At 49.1% G+C, this 17,642-nt stretch overlaps 1 protein-coding gene across 1 annotated transcript; it reads right to left on the bottom strand.

The window, feature by feature from the left end:
• Nucleotides 1-226: 226 nt before the first annotated feature.
• RPL18 (ribosomal protein L18) lies at nucleotides 227-5,384 on the bottom strand. The gene is made up of 7 exons (XM_029585500.1): nucleotides 5,233-5,384; nucleotides 3,700-3,786; nucleotides 3,347-3,454; nucleotides 2,881-2,979; nucleotides 1,938-2,061; nucleotides 1,496-1,565; nucleotides 227-358 (listed from the first exon to the last, which is right to left on the bottom strand). The coding sequence occupies exons 1-7, from the start codon at nucleotides 5,233-5,235 to the stop codon at nucleotides 283-285; spliced, it is 567 nt and encodes a 188-aa protein (XP_029441360.1). The 5' UTR covers nucleotides 5,236-5,384; the 3' UTR covers nucleotides 227-282.
• Nucleotides 5,385-17,642: the final 12,258 nt, after the last annotated feature.

Genomic DNA, 17,642 nt, shown 5'->3' with positions numbered 1-17,642 from the left:
GCTGTGCCATGGCTACAGCTGAGGAGCAGAAGGGTTTAAAGGACGGTGGCACTAGGCTGAGAGAGAGTGCGGAAACTATAGTTAATTTGAAACCGAACCAGACCATGACCAAAGGCACAAAACTGCCCCTTTAAGTTAGCCCCACCGAGCTGCTGCGATGACCCAGCACCATCTCCTGCATCGATACGAACACTTGTCATTTGAGAGAAACGCTCACGCTGACAGACATGTCTGAAATTTCTAGCTCTTTATTGTATACAAAGCAATAGACTGGCGGCTCTTTTAATTCTTGTATCCTCTGCTGGCTCGGCGGCCTCTGGCACGTTCGAATTTCCTGCCCTTGGAGCGGACGTAAGGCCTAAGGAGGAGAGAGAGAGAAACACGTAAGCGGTCAGTCTGGGAGCAGGCACCCTCCTCTGCCGGGGATTCAAACAGCCTCCCCCATGGTTCTCGGAGAACCTACCCGTCCCATAGCTACAAGGTGTGCCACCACTGGACAAGAGTAACAGAGCTCATCAGAAAACAAGCGGCAAGATTTAAAATGCACAGGACTCTGGCGCTGCTCTGCAGAGAGCACCACTATACCAAGGACACAGGCCGAGTGCAAGCCTTGCGTTGGCTCTGCCTTTCCTGTATGCCCCCGTTTTTACTTCCCAGTTAGAATTTTGCCCCCGTCTGGCAGATCTGCAGCCCGTGTGCTGAATCAGAAGACAGAAACTTTTAACAGTGTTTAACCTCTAGCGGCGAGATTAAACAAGGCGTAATCCTACAGCTGAATGAAGACCTAAACACCCCAGAAAACAAGTCGGAAGCCGATCCAGTTGGCTGTGTAGCAGTAAAGATGATGAAGATCGGATAATGGAAAAAGCCCTCTATTAAAATGTGCCCGACTCTGGCCGAGTTTGGCTCTTTAATCGAGAGCTGCCTCAGGGGCAATAAATGCTAGCAGGACTTATTGTGGCCTGCAAGGCTGAGGTCAAAATATCATGCATCCACTGTTTCATATAACCGGTTTGATCATGAATCTCAATTTTGGAACGTGTGGTTGTGCCACGTAGCATCACTTTCGATGATCGCTGCTGAATTTGCGGCCGAATCTTCAACGAAACGTTCCGCAGTCACACATGCCCAATCTGTGTTTTGAGGATACAACTTGAACGCAGCGATTATCGAAAGTGATGCTACGTGGCACAACCACACGTTCCCAAATTGAGATTCATGATCAAACCGGTTAGATGAAACAGTGGATGCACGATATTTTGCCCTCAGCTTTGCAGACGCACAATAAGTCCTGCTAGCATTTATTGCCCCTGAGGCAGCTCTTGATTAAAGAGCCAAACTCGGCCAGAGTCGGGCACATTTTAATAAGAGGGCTTTTTGCATTATCCGATCTTCGTGACCTAAATACCCCTTCACACAAAGATTCCCATAATGCATGCTGGGCCGAGGCTTGACTTCCCCGGGCAGTGCAGGTGAGCAGCACTATCCTACTTACTTAGTGTGGCTGTGCGGGGTACCAGGTGCTTTGCCAAAGTGTCTGTAGACTTCACGACCTTTGCGTGGCCCTGAAAGTAAGGCAGGAGAAGGGGTTGTCAACGACTTCTTGAGGTCCCTTGCAATCCTACACAGCCTCCCCCCTCCAGCCCCCACATGTGAAGACAGGAGGACATGTGAAGCATCACTAAAGCAATTCGGAGCAGCAGAGAAACGCTAATCCAGCGGGGGAAATGGAGGGAGGAAGCTTGGGATAAGACCATGCACGTCCCCCCGAGCCGGCAGACATTGCTCTAAAATCCAACATCCAAGTGGTGACGAGGAGCCTGTAACTGCAGGAGCATCGGACTGTCCCAGAAACACAACCGGTATTACGCAGCAAGGGGCTTTAAGGTGAAAGGATATGAACGGAGGCAAGATAGAGGGGAGGCAGAGGAACTCACCTGACAGCAGGACAGTGTTCTGTCCCTTGGGGGCGGCCATGGCCAGCTGGTCAAAAGTCATAATCTGACCCCCAGACTTCAGAATGCGGTGGCGAGCCCCTGAGGTTACCTTCAGGGCACACACCTATTGGGGGTGGGAGAGAGGGGGCGATTTAATACCCAAATCAAATTCAACTGCCCCACACACACACCCCCATCCTACCCCTTCCCAACATCGTTAACCAGCACGAAGCTTTAAAGTACGGGACGTGCGTGTTAGTGAGATTTACATTTCAAGAAAAAGATTTGCAAGCACCGACTCGCTGAGGCACGGGAAAAATAAAATTGTTTTAAAAAAAAAATAAATATTCACAGTCTGGCTGCATTCCCCATACTAATCACAACAGCTGAGACCTTGAGGCTCATGTTTCAATCCCACTGCTGCCACCAGTTCTGTATTCTTAGCATGTGTTACACACACACACAACTCTTCAGTGAAATAAACCCCTTCCCATTCCCTCACTGCAGAACACCTGACACCATCAAGAATTTGGTTTTCAATGGCTTGGGTTTGGTTTTTTTGAACGATGACCCGGTGACATGCCTCAGTCGTAAAGAGCTACAGAAATTGGGGGGGGGGGGGGGGGGGCTATAAATTGTGGCCCAATAAACCTGAACTCCACTGGCCTTCCACTGTGTTCTGAGGATAATATGGTATGAAAGCAGCAACCACTCCAAGGAAACCCCTGACAAAGTCAATCCATACCTGGACCCAATAATATTAAGATGTTTCTTAACGTTGCAATATTTGAAAGTAATATTTGGGACACCAGCCCCCACCCCCTCTGCAAAGTCATGGGTGGCTGCAGGACCCTCAGTAGATGAGAAAAGCAGGTGCAAAATAGCCCCTCTGAAGCCCAAGACGGAAAAGGGGCCGGTCTCATCTCCCCACTCCCATCAATACCTGCAGCTTGGGGACATCGTGTATCCTCACATCATCGGTGATGCAGCCCACCACCACGGCCGTCTTGCTTTCCCGGCCTGGGAGCTTCATCTTGCGAATCTGAAGGGTGGTGGAAGGAGATCGGGGAAAGCAAGAGCAGTGAGAATGAAAACCACAGCATGCGGCTTACGTCAGAACACAGACTATCTTGTTTGAGTGTTTTATATACCGTTGGCCAGCAGAGATCTCTTTGCCTTGGCTCTAAATCTACAGCTCATCCCCAACTCCCCTTGTGTGTGACCCTCTGGTGAGTCACTATCTTCCTGAGCCTCAGTTTGTGAAATAAAACCGGACAACAATATTTATTCTCTCCGGTAGGTGTCATGCAGTCTGCTCTCGCACCTCGGAGGTGGCTGCACGTGTGCTACTAATGCATGCCTGGATAAAATAATACTTCTATAATCAACATGTTCCTTCCTGTACTCACCAGGCGGGACAAGGAGAGAGGTGGCCTGTTGGCACGGCTCATGAAGAGACGTTTCAGTACCACCTTGTTGAATTTGGAATTCGTGCGCCGGGCCAAGAACCTGTAGAGCTGCCAGTGCAAAAAAAAAAAAAAAAACACAAGACATGGTCAGAAACCCCCACTGCAAACATTTGGGCCTTGCGGTTCCACCCAAGGCCTAGAGCAGGCCCCGTTATCAGCCATATCCTGGTGCCTTGGGAGCTGGTCGCTAACCATAAAGGCACAGCACACCCACACGAATCCCCAAGGCTGGCAATCCCCTCAGGCAAAGGGCGCTAGGCACAAAACACGGCAGAATTAAGAGGCAGCCGTACCTTAACCAGGAGCCGAAGGTAGATATCCTGACTCTTGGGCTCCTTCCGCCGCACCTTGCGGTCCTTGTTGTGACGAATATCCACTCCCTACACAGCAGTGAGAAAGGAGACCATGAGAACAGAGATACAAAACCACATCAAGCAGCTCTTAAAAAAAAAAAAAAAAAAAAAAAAAAAAAAAGTGCATAAATATCCTTTCCCATGGCCTTCAAGTTGCCCTCACCCTGTTCCATTCCCTTTCCCATAAACTCAGTATATGACCCTGCACAAGTCACTTAACCTCCCTACGCTCACACATTGGGATAGGGGCATTAGGATCCTGCAATCATGCCCTGAATTGAACGCATCACAGACCTCATGTCACCTTGCCTCTGTAGACCTCCACTGGCACTTTCCCATTAAACTTTTAACATCCTCTCTCCTCTCCTCCAACCGTGCATACTACAAACCACCACAGGTCTCAAAGCACAACCTAATCCACCATCTTCATCCCTGATTTTTTTACTGCAAGTTTTTCTTTTTGCTGACTTGTTTTTTTTCCTCCCAACCCCAATCAAGGTGAAATGATCAGGCCCCACATCCAGCTATTTCAACTTATTAAAACCAAGCCATTCTTGCTTCCAGGTCTTACACAGAACATGTATAAACAAGGAAGGCCACCGAACATCAATCATTAGGTGGCCAACACCAGAGCTAAAGCTCCCAGCAGACCTGGGTGTAATTATGCTGAAGCAGGCCTAGTACCAAAAAAAAAATCATCATCATCATTGTGCTACAAATCCAAATTTTGCAATTGTCCCTCCATTTCGAGAAAAAATAATCAACTCCATCCACCTCCCAAATAAAATTTCTACTGTGAAATTGTTATTGTTTTTATTAAAGGGCTCACATGCATGCCAGTTAAAAAGTTTTAAAAGGAAAACTATTTGTTTATTAATAATCTGCACACACACATGCCTCCAAATAAAAAAAAAACACCTCATAAGCAACCCCACCTCAAACATAAGACTTTAGAGGAAAGTGTTTTCATAATAGCAGCCCATTCCCTCCTCCCCCCAGAGAAAAACATTTTTAAATACCCTCCCCCCAATGCATTTTTAAAAGGTGGAAAAACACTCTCCCCAACCCCGCAAAAATGAATTGCATAGGTCAGCTCCTTCTAATTTCTTATGCAGTGGAAAGGTTTCTTCTCCCCCCCCCCCTTCTTATTTGTTTTTTTTTGAAAGGGGTAATCTCTTTATTGAGATGGACAGTACCCGCCACCTCCCACCCCAGGGGAAGAGGAGAGGTTCAGACCCTGGATTTACTGCATGGGGGGGGGGCTGTAAAATGTTATTGCGCTCAACTACGGCGGCCATAGGAAAAGAGGCAGAGGGTGAGCCACAAATGCCTCCATTTAAGACCGCTTCCGTCCCGATACCGGGCCACCCGGGTAACCGGAGGCCCCGAGGCGCCGGTCGAGCACTCGGTGCCAGCCATCGCGGGACTACGGGGAGGAGATGGCAGCGGATTGACAACCGGGCCTCTTCTTACCATGACGGCTGCTGCGGCGGTTTCCCCCGGCGGAAAGGAAAAGGAAGTGGCTTGGCGCGCGGGGAACTATGGGAGTGAGCGGAAGGGCAGCGCGTACGCTCTGGCCGGCTCAGCTCGCTGGTGCTGGCTTGCGATGTAAAGGGAAAGGGAGCTGTTGGAGGACCGAGGGTCATAGAATTCCAGAGGACTAGACGTGGCCCTATAATTAAAAGGTCTTTAGTGATTGCAGGAGGGTTTTTTTTATCACTTATTTTTTTATTTATTTTGATTTATATATTCCTCCTTTCAAAAGCTCCAAAATTGTATTAAAAGCAAAATGGTTTCTTATAATCTTTTTATTGAAATCTTCATAAATGTTGTACATCAATGACAATATAACTGAAATATATAATAGAGATCACAGATGTCAACAAATATACCCCCTTCCCCATAACAAAACCCCCAACCTACAGCACAGGAGGGATAAGAATAAGATGGAAGAAAAAGAAAAGCAAGTACCAGTAATGAGGGGACCAAGCTACACTCAAGGAGTGAACTAACAAATAAACACATAGATCATTACTGTGAACTTTTGATGACCGCTAAATAAGAAATTATATTCTTCTACCACACTAACAAAAGGAGAAGAAGTTTTCTGTTTCAGATCTGTGGCAATGAGTCCAACAATTTTTCCATACTTGCTGGAAAATAAGTTGTTTCCGCTTACTCCAGTAAGTATAAATCAAGCAAGAACAGTCCCCAAAATTCAAAAGTCGGGACCATAGTATCCAACCATTTTACCAGCAAAAGCTTAAGAGCTATAAGGCATCCTTTACCTAAAAATAACTTGTCAGCTTTTTTGATATTAGAGTCAACGACCTATGAGACAAAAGGCAGCTGGAAATGGCATAACAATCACTGAGGTTAAGTGTTGTTGCAAACCTTGCCAATGTAATTCTGCCACGGCAGGTTACCCCCACGTTTCTCTTAAGGGTAGTAACTGCCGCTCCGTGCAGGTTACCCCCACGTTTCTCTTAAGGGTAGTAACTGCCGCTCCGTGCAGGTTACCCCCATGTTTCTTTTAAGGGTAGTAACTGCTGCTCCATGCAGGTTACCCCCATGTTTCTTTTAAGGGTAGTAACTGCTGCTCCGTGCAGGTTACCCCCATGTTTCTGCTAAGAGTAATAGCTGCTGCTCCATGCAGGTTACTCCCATGTTTCTGTTAAGGATAGTAACTGCCGCTCCATGCAGGTTACCCCCACGTTTCTCTTAAGGGTAGTAACTGCTGCTCCATGCCGGTTTAGCTTTTAAAGGGGCATGGGATAAACACTGTGGATCCCTAAAAGGCTAGAGGATGGGAATAAATACAAGCTAAACCGGCACGGAGCGGCAGTTACTACCCTTAAGAGAATCATGGGGGTAACCTGCACGGAGCGGCAGTTACTACCCTTAAGAGAAACATGGGGGTAACCTGCACAGAGCGGCAGTTACTACCCTTAACAGAATCATGGGGGTAACCTGCACGGAGCGGCAGTTACTACTCTTATTTCCAACTTGCATGGAGAAATTTATACAGCAATATAATAGATATATGTTTCTTTACAAATAAATGTAACAGCCGCTGGAATGAACCATTTGTCAGACTAATATCCTGAGCTTGTTTTAAAGTGAAAATATAATTTCTCAATTGCATATAAGCAAAGCAGTCAGTGTTCCGAAAATGTAAACAACAATGGTCAAATGAATATGTCTCTGTAAATCAATACATGATTGAACATATATAATCCTTTTTGTGCTCAAGAAATGAAATTTATAATACATTTATTATCCATTGAACCTGGGACAAACTGAGGATTGCCCATCAGAGGAATGCAGTAACATTTCTCCCATGGGAGATCTAGATGGTGTCTAATAAAGCACCAGCTTTTCCTTAGTGCTTTAACATCAGTGATTGCGAGATGTAAGCTGATAATTTCTCATGGCGAGTATGTAATAAGTAAAATAAACCACACGGCTTTGCAAATATCTCTTCCAAAATTCTACTAATGAACTACAGGCCTTCGCCAAAAACCATTCCCTCATCATCTTCAAATTGCATGCCATATTATAAAAGGGCAAATTTGAAAACCATGGACCCTTGCCCCGAGTTGGGGTTGGCGCTCCCTGCGGGGTTGAGCCCCGCAGGTCCCCACCGTCGGGAGGCGAGGCTGGCCGGGAGCAGAGGCAAACAGGAACTTCGCCAGTACCAGCCCACGTTCCCCGCAGGTTGAGCCCTTGGGTGCCGGGGCCGGCTGGTCTTAGGAGAACCTCTGTGTGGCTGGTCCCGGAGGGAGCAGGCGGCTGGAAGCAGGGATTGTCAGAGAGGTCAAACTCAGTCCAAGGTCGAGGTACCTTTCGAAGAGAGAGAGAGAGAGCAGGCCCCAAGGGATGAGATGCTACAGCAGTTCCGGAGACAGCAAGGCAGGACCGCGTAGGGCAGGCCCCGAGGAGAGGAAGTGCAGGAGCAGAGGCCTGTACCGTGGTATGCTGAAGCAGGGCTAGAGTGGGGGATCCGCTGTAGCAGGTTCTAGTAGAGTAGAGGCGTTAAGACACTGCCTGCGGTGTGGCAGGGCAGTAGCAGGATCCTATGATGTAGAAGCGCTGAGGGACGCCCTGAGGAGTGGGGGCACAGAGACACAGTCCTGGAATGTAGCAGCGCTGAGACAGGTCCTGAGCAGGAGCGTAGAGACAGCATCTCGTGACATAGAAGCTCTGTCCCAGGCCCCAAGGAGTGAAGGTGCAGTGACTGGGTCTCGTGATGTAGCAACTCTGAGCCAGGTCCCAAGGAGTAGTAGCAGAGAGACAGGATCCCAGATGTAGAGGCGCTGAGTCAGGCCCCGAGGAGCGGGAGCGCCGAGGCAGGGTCCCAGATGTAGAAGCACTGAGCCAGGCTCTGAGGCACGGGAGCACCGAGGCAGGGTCCCAGATATAGAAGTGCAGAGCAAGGCCCCCAGGAGCAGGACCGCAGTAACAGGATACTGACGAGAAGAGCAGGGATCTGTAGAACAAGAACAACAGGGCCGGAGTACTGGAGCAAGCACCAGCTAAGAGCCAGAGAACTTGTTGCCAAGTCAGCTAGTGGTGGAAAGAGGTAGTCCTTAAATATCCCAGGGCAGTGATAAGAACATAAGAACATAAGAAAATGCCATACTGGGTCAGACCAAGGGTCCATCAAGCCCAGCATCCTGTTTCCAACAGAGGCCAATCCAGGCCATAAGAACCTGGCAAGAACCCAAAAACTAAGTCTAATCCATGTTACCATTGCTAATGGCAGTGGCTATTCTCTAAGTCAACTTAATAGCAGGTAATGGACTTCTCCTCCAAGAACTTATCCAATCCTTTTTTAAACACAGCTATACTAACTGCACTGACCACATCCTCTGGTAACAAATTCCAGAGTTTAATTGTGCGTTGAGTAAAAAAGAACTTTCTCCGATTAGTTTTAAATGTGCCCCATGCTAACTTCATGGAGTGCCCCCTAGTCTTTCTACTATCCGAAAGAGTAAATAACCGATTCACATCTACCCGTTCTAGACCTCTCATGATTTTAAACATCTCTATCATATCCCCCCTCAGTCGTCTCTTCTCCAAGCTGAAAAGTCCTAACCTCTTTAGTCTAATGTCATCAGCCGGGGACGAACCTGAAGTTTCTGCCATTGGCCCTTTAAAGGAAGGAGAGATGGCACACACCTAGAGAGGCCCAGGGTCGGAATGCTGGTCGGCGGCATCCCAGCCATCACGTGGAGCACAGGAAGCCAGGAGGGACACGGCAGCAGTGACTGGCTGCAGCCGCAAGAACACTGGGAGTAAAGAGCCAAGCCAGACATGAGGTGCGTTGAGCCGGCCGCAGGTAGCCGCGGCCGATGGACGTAACAGTACCCCCTCTCCTAGGCCCCCCTCTCCAGGGGTTTCGGTTTCTGAGGATGGGTGGCATGGAATTGCTTGATGAGGTCCTTATCTAGAATGTTGGTGGCTGGTTCCCAATTATTCTTCGGCCCGAAGCCTTCCCATGAGAGTAAGTACTCCCATTTTTTCCCGTGCTTCTACACATCCAGAACATCTTGTACCCGGTATACCACATCAGCTTCAGATGAAAGTGGTTGTGGCTCAGGCGGCTTCCTGGAGGGCCAGGAGAGTACCAGGGGCTTTAGCAAGGATACATGGAAGGAGTTATGGATCTTAAGCGAGTGTGGAAGACGTTGCTGGTAGGTGACTGAACCCAAGCAACGGAGCACCGGGAAAGGACCAATGTACCAAGGTGCGAAGCGTGTAGACGGAAGCTTGAGACGGATATACCGTGTGCTGAGCAACACCTTGTCGCCCAGTTCAAACTGAGAGCTCGCTCAGTGATGAACATCAAAAAATTTCTTGACCCTTTCAGCTGCCTTACGCAGTAATTGCTTCGTACCTCTCCGGAGCCAATGCAGTTCCTGGACGGTCGCCTGAGCCGCTGGTGAAGGAACAGACAGAGGAAAAGGAAGAAGTGGTTGGCATCTGTAGACTACCTGAAAAGGTGAGGAGCTGGTGGCTGAAGATGAATGCAAATTTAGTGCGAATTCTGCCCAGTCGTTCTGCCGGAGATTAACATAAGCATGCAGGAATTGCTTGAGTGTTCTGTTGGTTCTCTCTGCCTGCCCATTGGCCTGGGGGTGATACGCAGAGGTAAAATCCAAGGTGACATGGAATTTTCTGCAGAGATCTCTAGTAACGGGCAGTGAACTGAACTCCGTGGTCAGATAGAATGTGGTTAGGAAGCCCATGAAGCTGGAACACATGACGGATAAATAGCTGGGCAGCTGTGGAGCCGATGGAAGGCCAGGCAGGGCAACAAAGTGAGCCATTTTAGAAAAGCGGTCACCAATGACCCAGATGGTATTGTTGCCACCGGAGGGCGGAAGGTCGATGATAAAATCTGTCGCTATGTGGGTCCATGGTTCACTAGGAATCGGCAAAGGTTGTAACAGGCCCCAGGGACATCCCACCGGGGGCTTGTGGCGAGCACAAGTGGGACACGACTCCATATAGTCCTGTGCATCCTTCCTCATGGTTGGCCACCAATAAAAGCATTGGAGGGTGGCCAAGGTCCTGGACTGCCCGGGGTGTCCTGCGATGAGGGAGTCGTGGGCCCAGCGTAGAACTCTTCGGCGTAGCCGGCGCGGAACCACCGTCTTCCCAGATGGGACCGGGTATGTGGCTGCCAGCATGACCTTAGCCGTGTCGATGATATGCCGAGGAGGATCTGGGATATCTTCAGGATCAAAGGACCTCGAGAGGGCATCCGCCCGGCCGTTCTTATTGGCGGGCCGGTAGCGCAGCAGGAAATTAAAACGGGTAAAAAAGAGCCACCAGCGGGCCTGACAATGGTTCAGGCATTGGGCCCGGTGCAAATACTCGAGGTTTTTATGATCCGTATACACGATAATTTGATGCTATGCTCCCTCAAGCCAGGGACGCTACTCCTCGAAGGCTAGCTTGATCGCCAGAAGCTCCTTATCTCCTATGGCATAATTACGCTCAGCTGGAGAAAAGCGCTTGGTGAAAAAGGAGAATGGATGTAGGGTGTGATTAACAGAGTACTGACTTAAGACTACTCCCTCAGTGGAGGCGCGACTTCCACGATGAATGGACGTCTGGGATCAGGATGTCGAAGACAGGGCTCTCGGAGAAATGAGGCTTTGAGGTCCTGAAAAGCAGTAACGGCCTCAGATGGCCACTGAGATGGGTTTGCCCTTTTGCGGGTCAAAGCAGTAAGGGGCGCTACCAGGGAGGAGTAGTGATGGATGAAGGACCAATAATAATTGGCAAAGCCAAGAAACCTCTGTAGAGGTCGGAGGCCCGTCTCGAATGCTTTTCAACTTAGCAGGATCCATTCTGAAGCCTTGGCTCGGCACAATGTATCCAAGAAAAGGGACAGTCTCCTGCTCGAAAGACCCATTTCTCTAATTTCGCAAACAGCTGGTTATCTCGGAGACGTTGAAGAACGCAGGCGACGTCTCGGCAATGACTTTGCAGGTCCTTGGAAAAAACTAAGATGTCATTGAGATATACCACGACACACCGGTATAGCATGTCCCTGAAGACCTCGTTCATTAAGTTCTGAAAGACAGTTGGGGCGTTGCAAAGGCCGAACAGCATAACGAGGTGTTCGTAGTGGCCGTCCCTGGTATTAAAAGCCGTCTTCCACTCATCACCCTCTTGAATGCAGACCAGGTTATAGGCTCCCCTGAGATCCAGCTTGGAAAATATCTTGGCCCCCTTGAGGCCTTTCAAAAAGTTCTGTGATGAGGGGTAGAGGATAGCGGACCTTCATAGTGATCTCGTTTAGGCCCCGGTAGTCAATGCAGGGGCGGAGCGTCCCATCCTTTTTCCCTACAAAGAAAAAACCCGCTCCGGCGGGAGACTTGGAGTGTCGGATGAACCCCTTGGCCATGTTCTCGCGGATGTATGTATGTATTTATTTATTTATTTTATTTTAAAACTTTTATATACCGTCGTTTAGTGATATACCATCACAACGGTTTACAAATAGGCACATAAATAAGTTCAGAATGGATTTAATTTTAACCAGAGGGTGCCGCAGTTGTTCGGATACATGAGTCAATATTATAAGCTATATGTAAAGTGTAATAAAATTCCCTTTATTTATTTATTTATTTAAAATTTTTATATACCGACATTCATCCAGGATATCACATCGGTTCACAGTGTAACGCAAATATACGCCATGCATGGCGCTTTACATGGAACAGATAAAACATGTTAACAAGGGAATAAAGGGGTAAGAGAACGTGGGATAAATTGCATTAAATATTAAACAAGAATTGCAAATATATACATATGTACAATGTTGAGAGAACTGAGAGAAAAGGGATTTGGGAATATTAGGGGGGGAGGGGGGGAGTGGAGAGCAGAGGGGGGAGAAGAGGGGAGAAGGGGGCGGAAAGAAGAAGGATGGGGCAAAAGTGGGGTACCGAAAGGGGGGCGGTGGAAAGGCAGAGTGGAGATTAGGTGTATGCTTTGGCAAATAGCCAGGTCTTAAGCTTCCGCTTGAAGGATTTCAGGCATTCCTCTTGCCGTAGTTCAACTGGCATTGTGTTCCAAAGGGTCGGCCCGGCGATGGATAGTGCACGGGCTCTTGTGGAGAACTATCTCATTGTTTCTGAGTTTGATGGGATTCTGGATTAATTCAGTTGTTTTTCGTTCAAGGTGTATAAATTCTGTTTTTTCAATATTATTCCAACATGGCCTGGGTTTTGGTAAGCGAGAGCGGGTAAATTCTGCCTCGGGGAGGCTTGGTGTTGGGTAGGAGGTTGATAGCGCAATCGTAGGCACGGTGTGGTGGCAAAGTGTCAGCGGCCTTTTTGGAGAACACATCCAAAAAGGCTGAATACTGAGGAGGAAGGCCTGGAAGATGGAGCAAGGTACTGAGACAAGGCCGGGGCGAGACAGGCTCCTAGCACTTAGAATGGCAGGGCTAACCGTAGATGCGGTATACTGTAATTCTTCAACTTAATACTTAAGTGTGATAAAATAAAAAATAAAACTCACATGTTCTCAAGTGACTTTTGCTTGTGAGTATAAGTCCTTTTCTTGTTTCTTAGTATTACCTATTTCCCATTCTCACTTTGAAAGGCCTTTTTGAAAAGCCATGTTTTTAAGCTTTTTTTTAAGAGTTTTCGCTCTTTCGTTAGTCTTATTTCGGATGGCATTGAGTTCCATAATATAGGGCCGGCTAATGACAGTGCTCTCTCCCTTACTTGTGTCAGTTTAGCTGTCTTTACGGAGGGTATGGTTAGTAAGGCTTTATTTGCTGATCTGAGATTTCTTTGGGGAACATGTAGTCTTAATGCAGTGTTTAACCAATCAGTATTTTCTTCATTAATTATCTTGTGGATTGTGCAAAGTGTTTTAAATTGTACTTTGTTCGATTGGCAGCCAGTGTAATTCGGCAAGAGTTTGAGTGATGTGGTCCCTTTTGCTTTTTCCAGTTAGGATTCTGGCTGCAGAGTTCTGTAATACTTGGAGTGGTCTTAGTGTTGATTGTCGTAATCCAAGGAAGAGTGTGTTACAATAGTCTGTGCTAGCAAAAATAAGCGCTTGAAGAACAGTTCAAAAGTGCGCTTGGGTTAGTAGTGGTTTTAGCCTTCTAAGGACCATTAGTTTCGCGTATCCCTCTCTGACTTTCAGTGATATGTGTTGTTTGAGGTTGATTTCATTGTCAATTATTACTCCTAGGTTTCGAGTTTTTTCAGTTAGTTCCACTATCTCATTGTTTCTGAGTTTGATGGGATTCTGGATTAATTCAGTTGTTTTTCGTTCAAGGTGTATAAATTCTGTTTTTTCAATATTATTCCAACATGGCCTGGGTTTTGGTAAGCGAGAGCGGGTAAATTCTGCCTCGGGGAGGCTTGGTGTTGGGTAGGAGGTTGATAGCGCAATCGTAGGCACGGTGTGGTGGCAAAGTGTCAGCGGCCTTTTTGGAGAACACATCCAAAAAGGCTGAATACTGAGGAGGAAGGCCTGGAAGATGGAGCAAGGTACTGAGACAAGGCCGGGGCGAGACAGGCTCCTAGCACTTAGAATGGCAGGAGGGTCCCCAGTGGGAGAGCTGTAAAGTAGCCCAGTTGAACTGGGGGGTATGCTCTTGTAGCCACAGCAAGCCTAGGACCACAGGATGAGTGGCTTTGTCCAGAACATGGAAAGTGATGGACTCCACATGTAGGGACCCAGTACGGAGATGGAGTGGAACCATGGTGTGGGTGACCTGTCCAGGCAAGGGTTCACTGTGAATGGATGAGAGGAGCAGAGGGACCAGGGTACAAACTGTAGGGATCCGAAGAAGTTCCTGTTGCGCCCCTGCCCGCGGCTGCTCCGCGGACAGGGCCTTACCTTCTCTTCTGCAGCCTGGTCTGCCACCGAGCCACGCTGACTCCTCTCTTCGCGGCCTGCTGCCGCACTACAGGCCCTCCTGCATGGCTGGAGTCGCGCCTCCATCCATCTTCGGGGGAATCCCCCCCGCAGGGAATCTCTTCTCTTCGTGGCCTGTGCCGCCGCTGGATCTCCTCCGCTTCAGGGGAATCCCCTCGTGGGGATTCCCTTCACCGCGGCCCGAGTGCTCCTGCCGACTCCTCTTCGCGGCAGGGAGCCGCCAATGCCGTCTCCTCTTCCTCGGGGCAGATCCAGCCCCACGCTGCTCCTATTCAGCGGCAGGAGTCAACCTTTCTCGTGGGATGTTCCAGTCTCAGGCTTTCCTTCCACAAGCCTCGGGATCCCTCGTCTATTCTTAGATGTCCCTGACGCTCCAATGTCTCGATGTCCTGACGTCCAGAAGTCCACCTATTCTGAGTTCCAGATGTCCTGGTGTCCTGACGTCCTCCATCCAGACGTTCATCCGTCTTCTTCTATCAAAGACTTCCAGATCCTACCCTAAGCAGAGGCCCATTCCTGCTGTCATCCATCTCTTCAGATGTCCAGGTTTCCTGATGTCAAGATGGCTTCTCTGAGGTACTGCCCTCTGCATACCTCTCTCTTCACTACACCTCTTTATCCTGGAGAACACGTCAACGATCTTGGCGTTCCCCAGACTCTCCAATCAGTCTATGCTTGATAGATTGGAATCCCTCCGTTGGACTTCATTGAGTGCTGCCCGACTCCTCTCTGTCTGGTGCTCTTCCCGTTCCTAGCGTGGTCCGCGACCAGCCTCTGGGTTGTGTAGGGCGCCTTGAGGGATAGCACTCCCTAACTTCAAGAGCCTCGTCTCTTCTCTACTCCAAGAGCCTCATCTCTTCTTTGTACCCAAGAGTGTTCCTCTTCACCATCTCCAAGAGTCTCGTCTTGTCTGTCTTCGTACTCAAGAGTGTCTCTCTTCATCCTCTCCAAGAGTCTCGTCTCATCTTCATCTTCAAGAGTACACCTCTTCTTCATCCATGTCCAGGAGTCCTCATCTAGTCCAAGTTCCAGGAATCCTCCTTCTTCTATGAACTCTGACTCTTAGCTCTTCGGACCAGGAGTTCCCTGTTCCGTTCAATTCTTCATGAGTTCGAACTGTGTCCAAGCTCGCACTTGCTTTCCTATCCTTGGGGTATCTTGGGGCTCCTCTCTGAGTTATTTTGTAGACCGGGGGCTCACACTTACACAGGAGCAAGTGATCAGGTCTCTACGCCCCTTCTCAGGGCTTTCCCGCACGCATTCACCACGGAATACGTAGCCACAAGGTGTGTCCACAACAGTTCCGTCAGCTGTTTCAGGATGAAATTTCCCCCGGCTCCTGAGTCTACAAGAGCCAGGGTATGGAATTCTTGATTGCTCACCGTAATTGAGACCGGAAGGGTTAATGGAGGAGATGGAGAAGTCAGGCTTAGAAGCAGTCCTCCTGCCCAACCTAGGCCCGGGAGTTTCCCGGACGCACAGGACAGGCGGCCAGGACATGTCTGGATTTACCACTATATAGGCAAAGGCCGGATAGCTGGCATCGGCGGCATTCTTCGGGCGTAAGCCTACCCTGACTCAATTGCATGGGATCCTCTCCAGTTTTGGCCTGGGTAGCGGAATCCATCCTGGGAGAGGGAGAGCGTCGGATGCTGCGAGAGCCCGCAGCAGATTTCTTGATAGCTTGTAATTCTTGTGAACGTTCCTGGAGACGCCAGTCGATCCGCCCGGTGAGGTCAATAAGGGAATTCAGGGATGAAGGTAGTTTGCGGGCCGCCAACTCATCCTTGATTCGAGAGCTCAACCCCTCGAAAAAGATGGATCTAAGACAGTCCGGACCCCCGTGCAGTTCCGAGGCCAAGGTTCAGAACTCTATGACATAGTCCACCAGGGATCTGGTGCCCTGCCGGAGGTGGAGGAGCGTGGATCCAGACGCAGACTGTCTGCCCGGGTCATCAAAACCGAACGGAATAGGGCAAGGAAACCGGGCAGGTTTTGGAGGATATGATCTGCACAATCCAACAGGGGTGAGGCCCAGGCCAAGGCCTTACCATCCAAGAGAGATAGGATGTAAGTGGTCTTGGTGTATTAAGTTGACTTAGATAATAACCACCGCTATTACTAGCAATGGTAACATGGAATAGACTTAGTGTTTGGGTACTTACCAAGTTCTTATGGCCTGGATTGGCCACTGTTGGACACAGGATGCTGGGCTTGATGAACCCTTGGTCTGACCCAGTATGGCATGTTCTTATGCTCTGGGAAGAAGGCTGGCTGAAGGCAGAAGTGCATATTACATTGGTTTAGAAAACTCCGGCACAACAGAGGGTTTCCAGAGAAGCGTGGAGGCGCCGGAAGCGGGACGGTTGGCAGTGAGACTGGCATGGGAGCCTAGGAGTTGGAAGCAGGAGATGATGGACTTGCCGTAACGGCGGCCTCAAGGCGGGTGCTAAGGTTTTCCACTGCTGCTGCGAGAGTTTCCCAAATATTTTGTTGTTCAATGATCTTTTGTGCCAGACCAGGGATGGCCTATATTGCAGAGACCTCCAACGGGTCCATGGACTTGGCAATCTGTTAGAAATTGTGGACCCTTGCCCCGAGGTGGGGTTGGCGCTATCTGCGGGGTTGAGCCCCACAGGTCCCCACCGTCGGGAGGCGAGGCTGGCTGGGAGCAGAGGCTAACAGGAACTTTGCCAGTACCAGCCCACGTTCCCCGCAGATTGAGCCCAGAGGAGGCGGTGGACATACTACAGGTGACAGATGTGAGCGTCCCTCTAACGGACACTGCCTCGCACAGCGAAAGACCCAGATATCCTCGATTCGAAACACCTCGCTGACAGCGTGTAGACAAGGGAGGGAAAAAGACTCCATCGCCACTCTAGCGGATCTCTACAACTGGGTGGCTGTCCTGGATGAAATATTTGTCACCGCCGTCCTCTTGGAAAATGTCTGAAGGCTCGGAGGCAAAATCCACCTAGTTGGAGATCTTGTTTTGAGTTAGTATTACATTTATATTGTTGGGGACATTGTTTGTTTCTTTTTAATGGCTTGTAACTGTTATTGTTTGTAAGGTTTTGGGTGGACCCTTGGACACTGTGGCAGATGACCACGCCCACGTGGGGAAGTCCCGTGAGGGGCCACAGGTCAGCCTCAGCTTTGGGACACACAACACAGAATTATCTTTTATTAGACAGAGTTGAGAAGCCACCAGAGGTGGCAGTAGTGAGTAGAGATGAAGCCCGGCTGGGCTAGGGTTCCTCAGGATACTGGAACAGCGATTCCCTCTATGGCTGTGCTGTAGTGGAGAGAAACTGAGATAGTGAATACAGTGGAGCATACACAGGGTTCTGGTAGAGAGCCTCATTGGTAAAGTTACTCACACAGCGGTTTCTCCCGGAAGGTAACACAGAAGCTGGAATAGAGGCAGGTCCTTGAGGAGCGAGTACCTGGTTCCAGGGAACAGC

This window comes from Rhinatrema bivittatum, chromosome 19 (genome assembly GCF_901001135.1).
Source record: "Rhinatrema bivittatum chromosome 19, aRhiBiv1.1, whole genome shotgun sequence".
Classification (NCBI taxonomy): Eukaryota; Metazoa; Chordata; class Amphibia; order Gymnophiona; family Rhinatrematidae; genus Rhinatrema; species Rhinatrema bivittatum.
This window is presented reverse-complemented; position numbering and strand designations above follow the sequence as displayed.

Bases quoted from the DNA above. Each gene is read 5' to 3' on its own strand.
- RPL18 (XM_029585500.1), bottom strand. The intron at 2,980-3,346 runs GTGAGTACAGGA...ACCACCCTTCAG, and splicing joins CTCTCTCCTTGTCCCGCCTG to ATTCGCAAGATGAAGCTCCC. The intron at 1,566-1,937 runs GTGAGTTCCTCT...CCTTACTTTCAG, and splicing joins GAACACTGTCCTGCTGTCAG to GGCCACGCAAAGGTCGTGAA.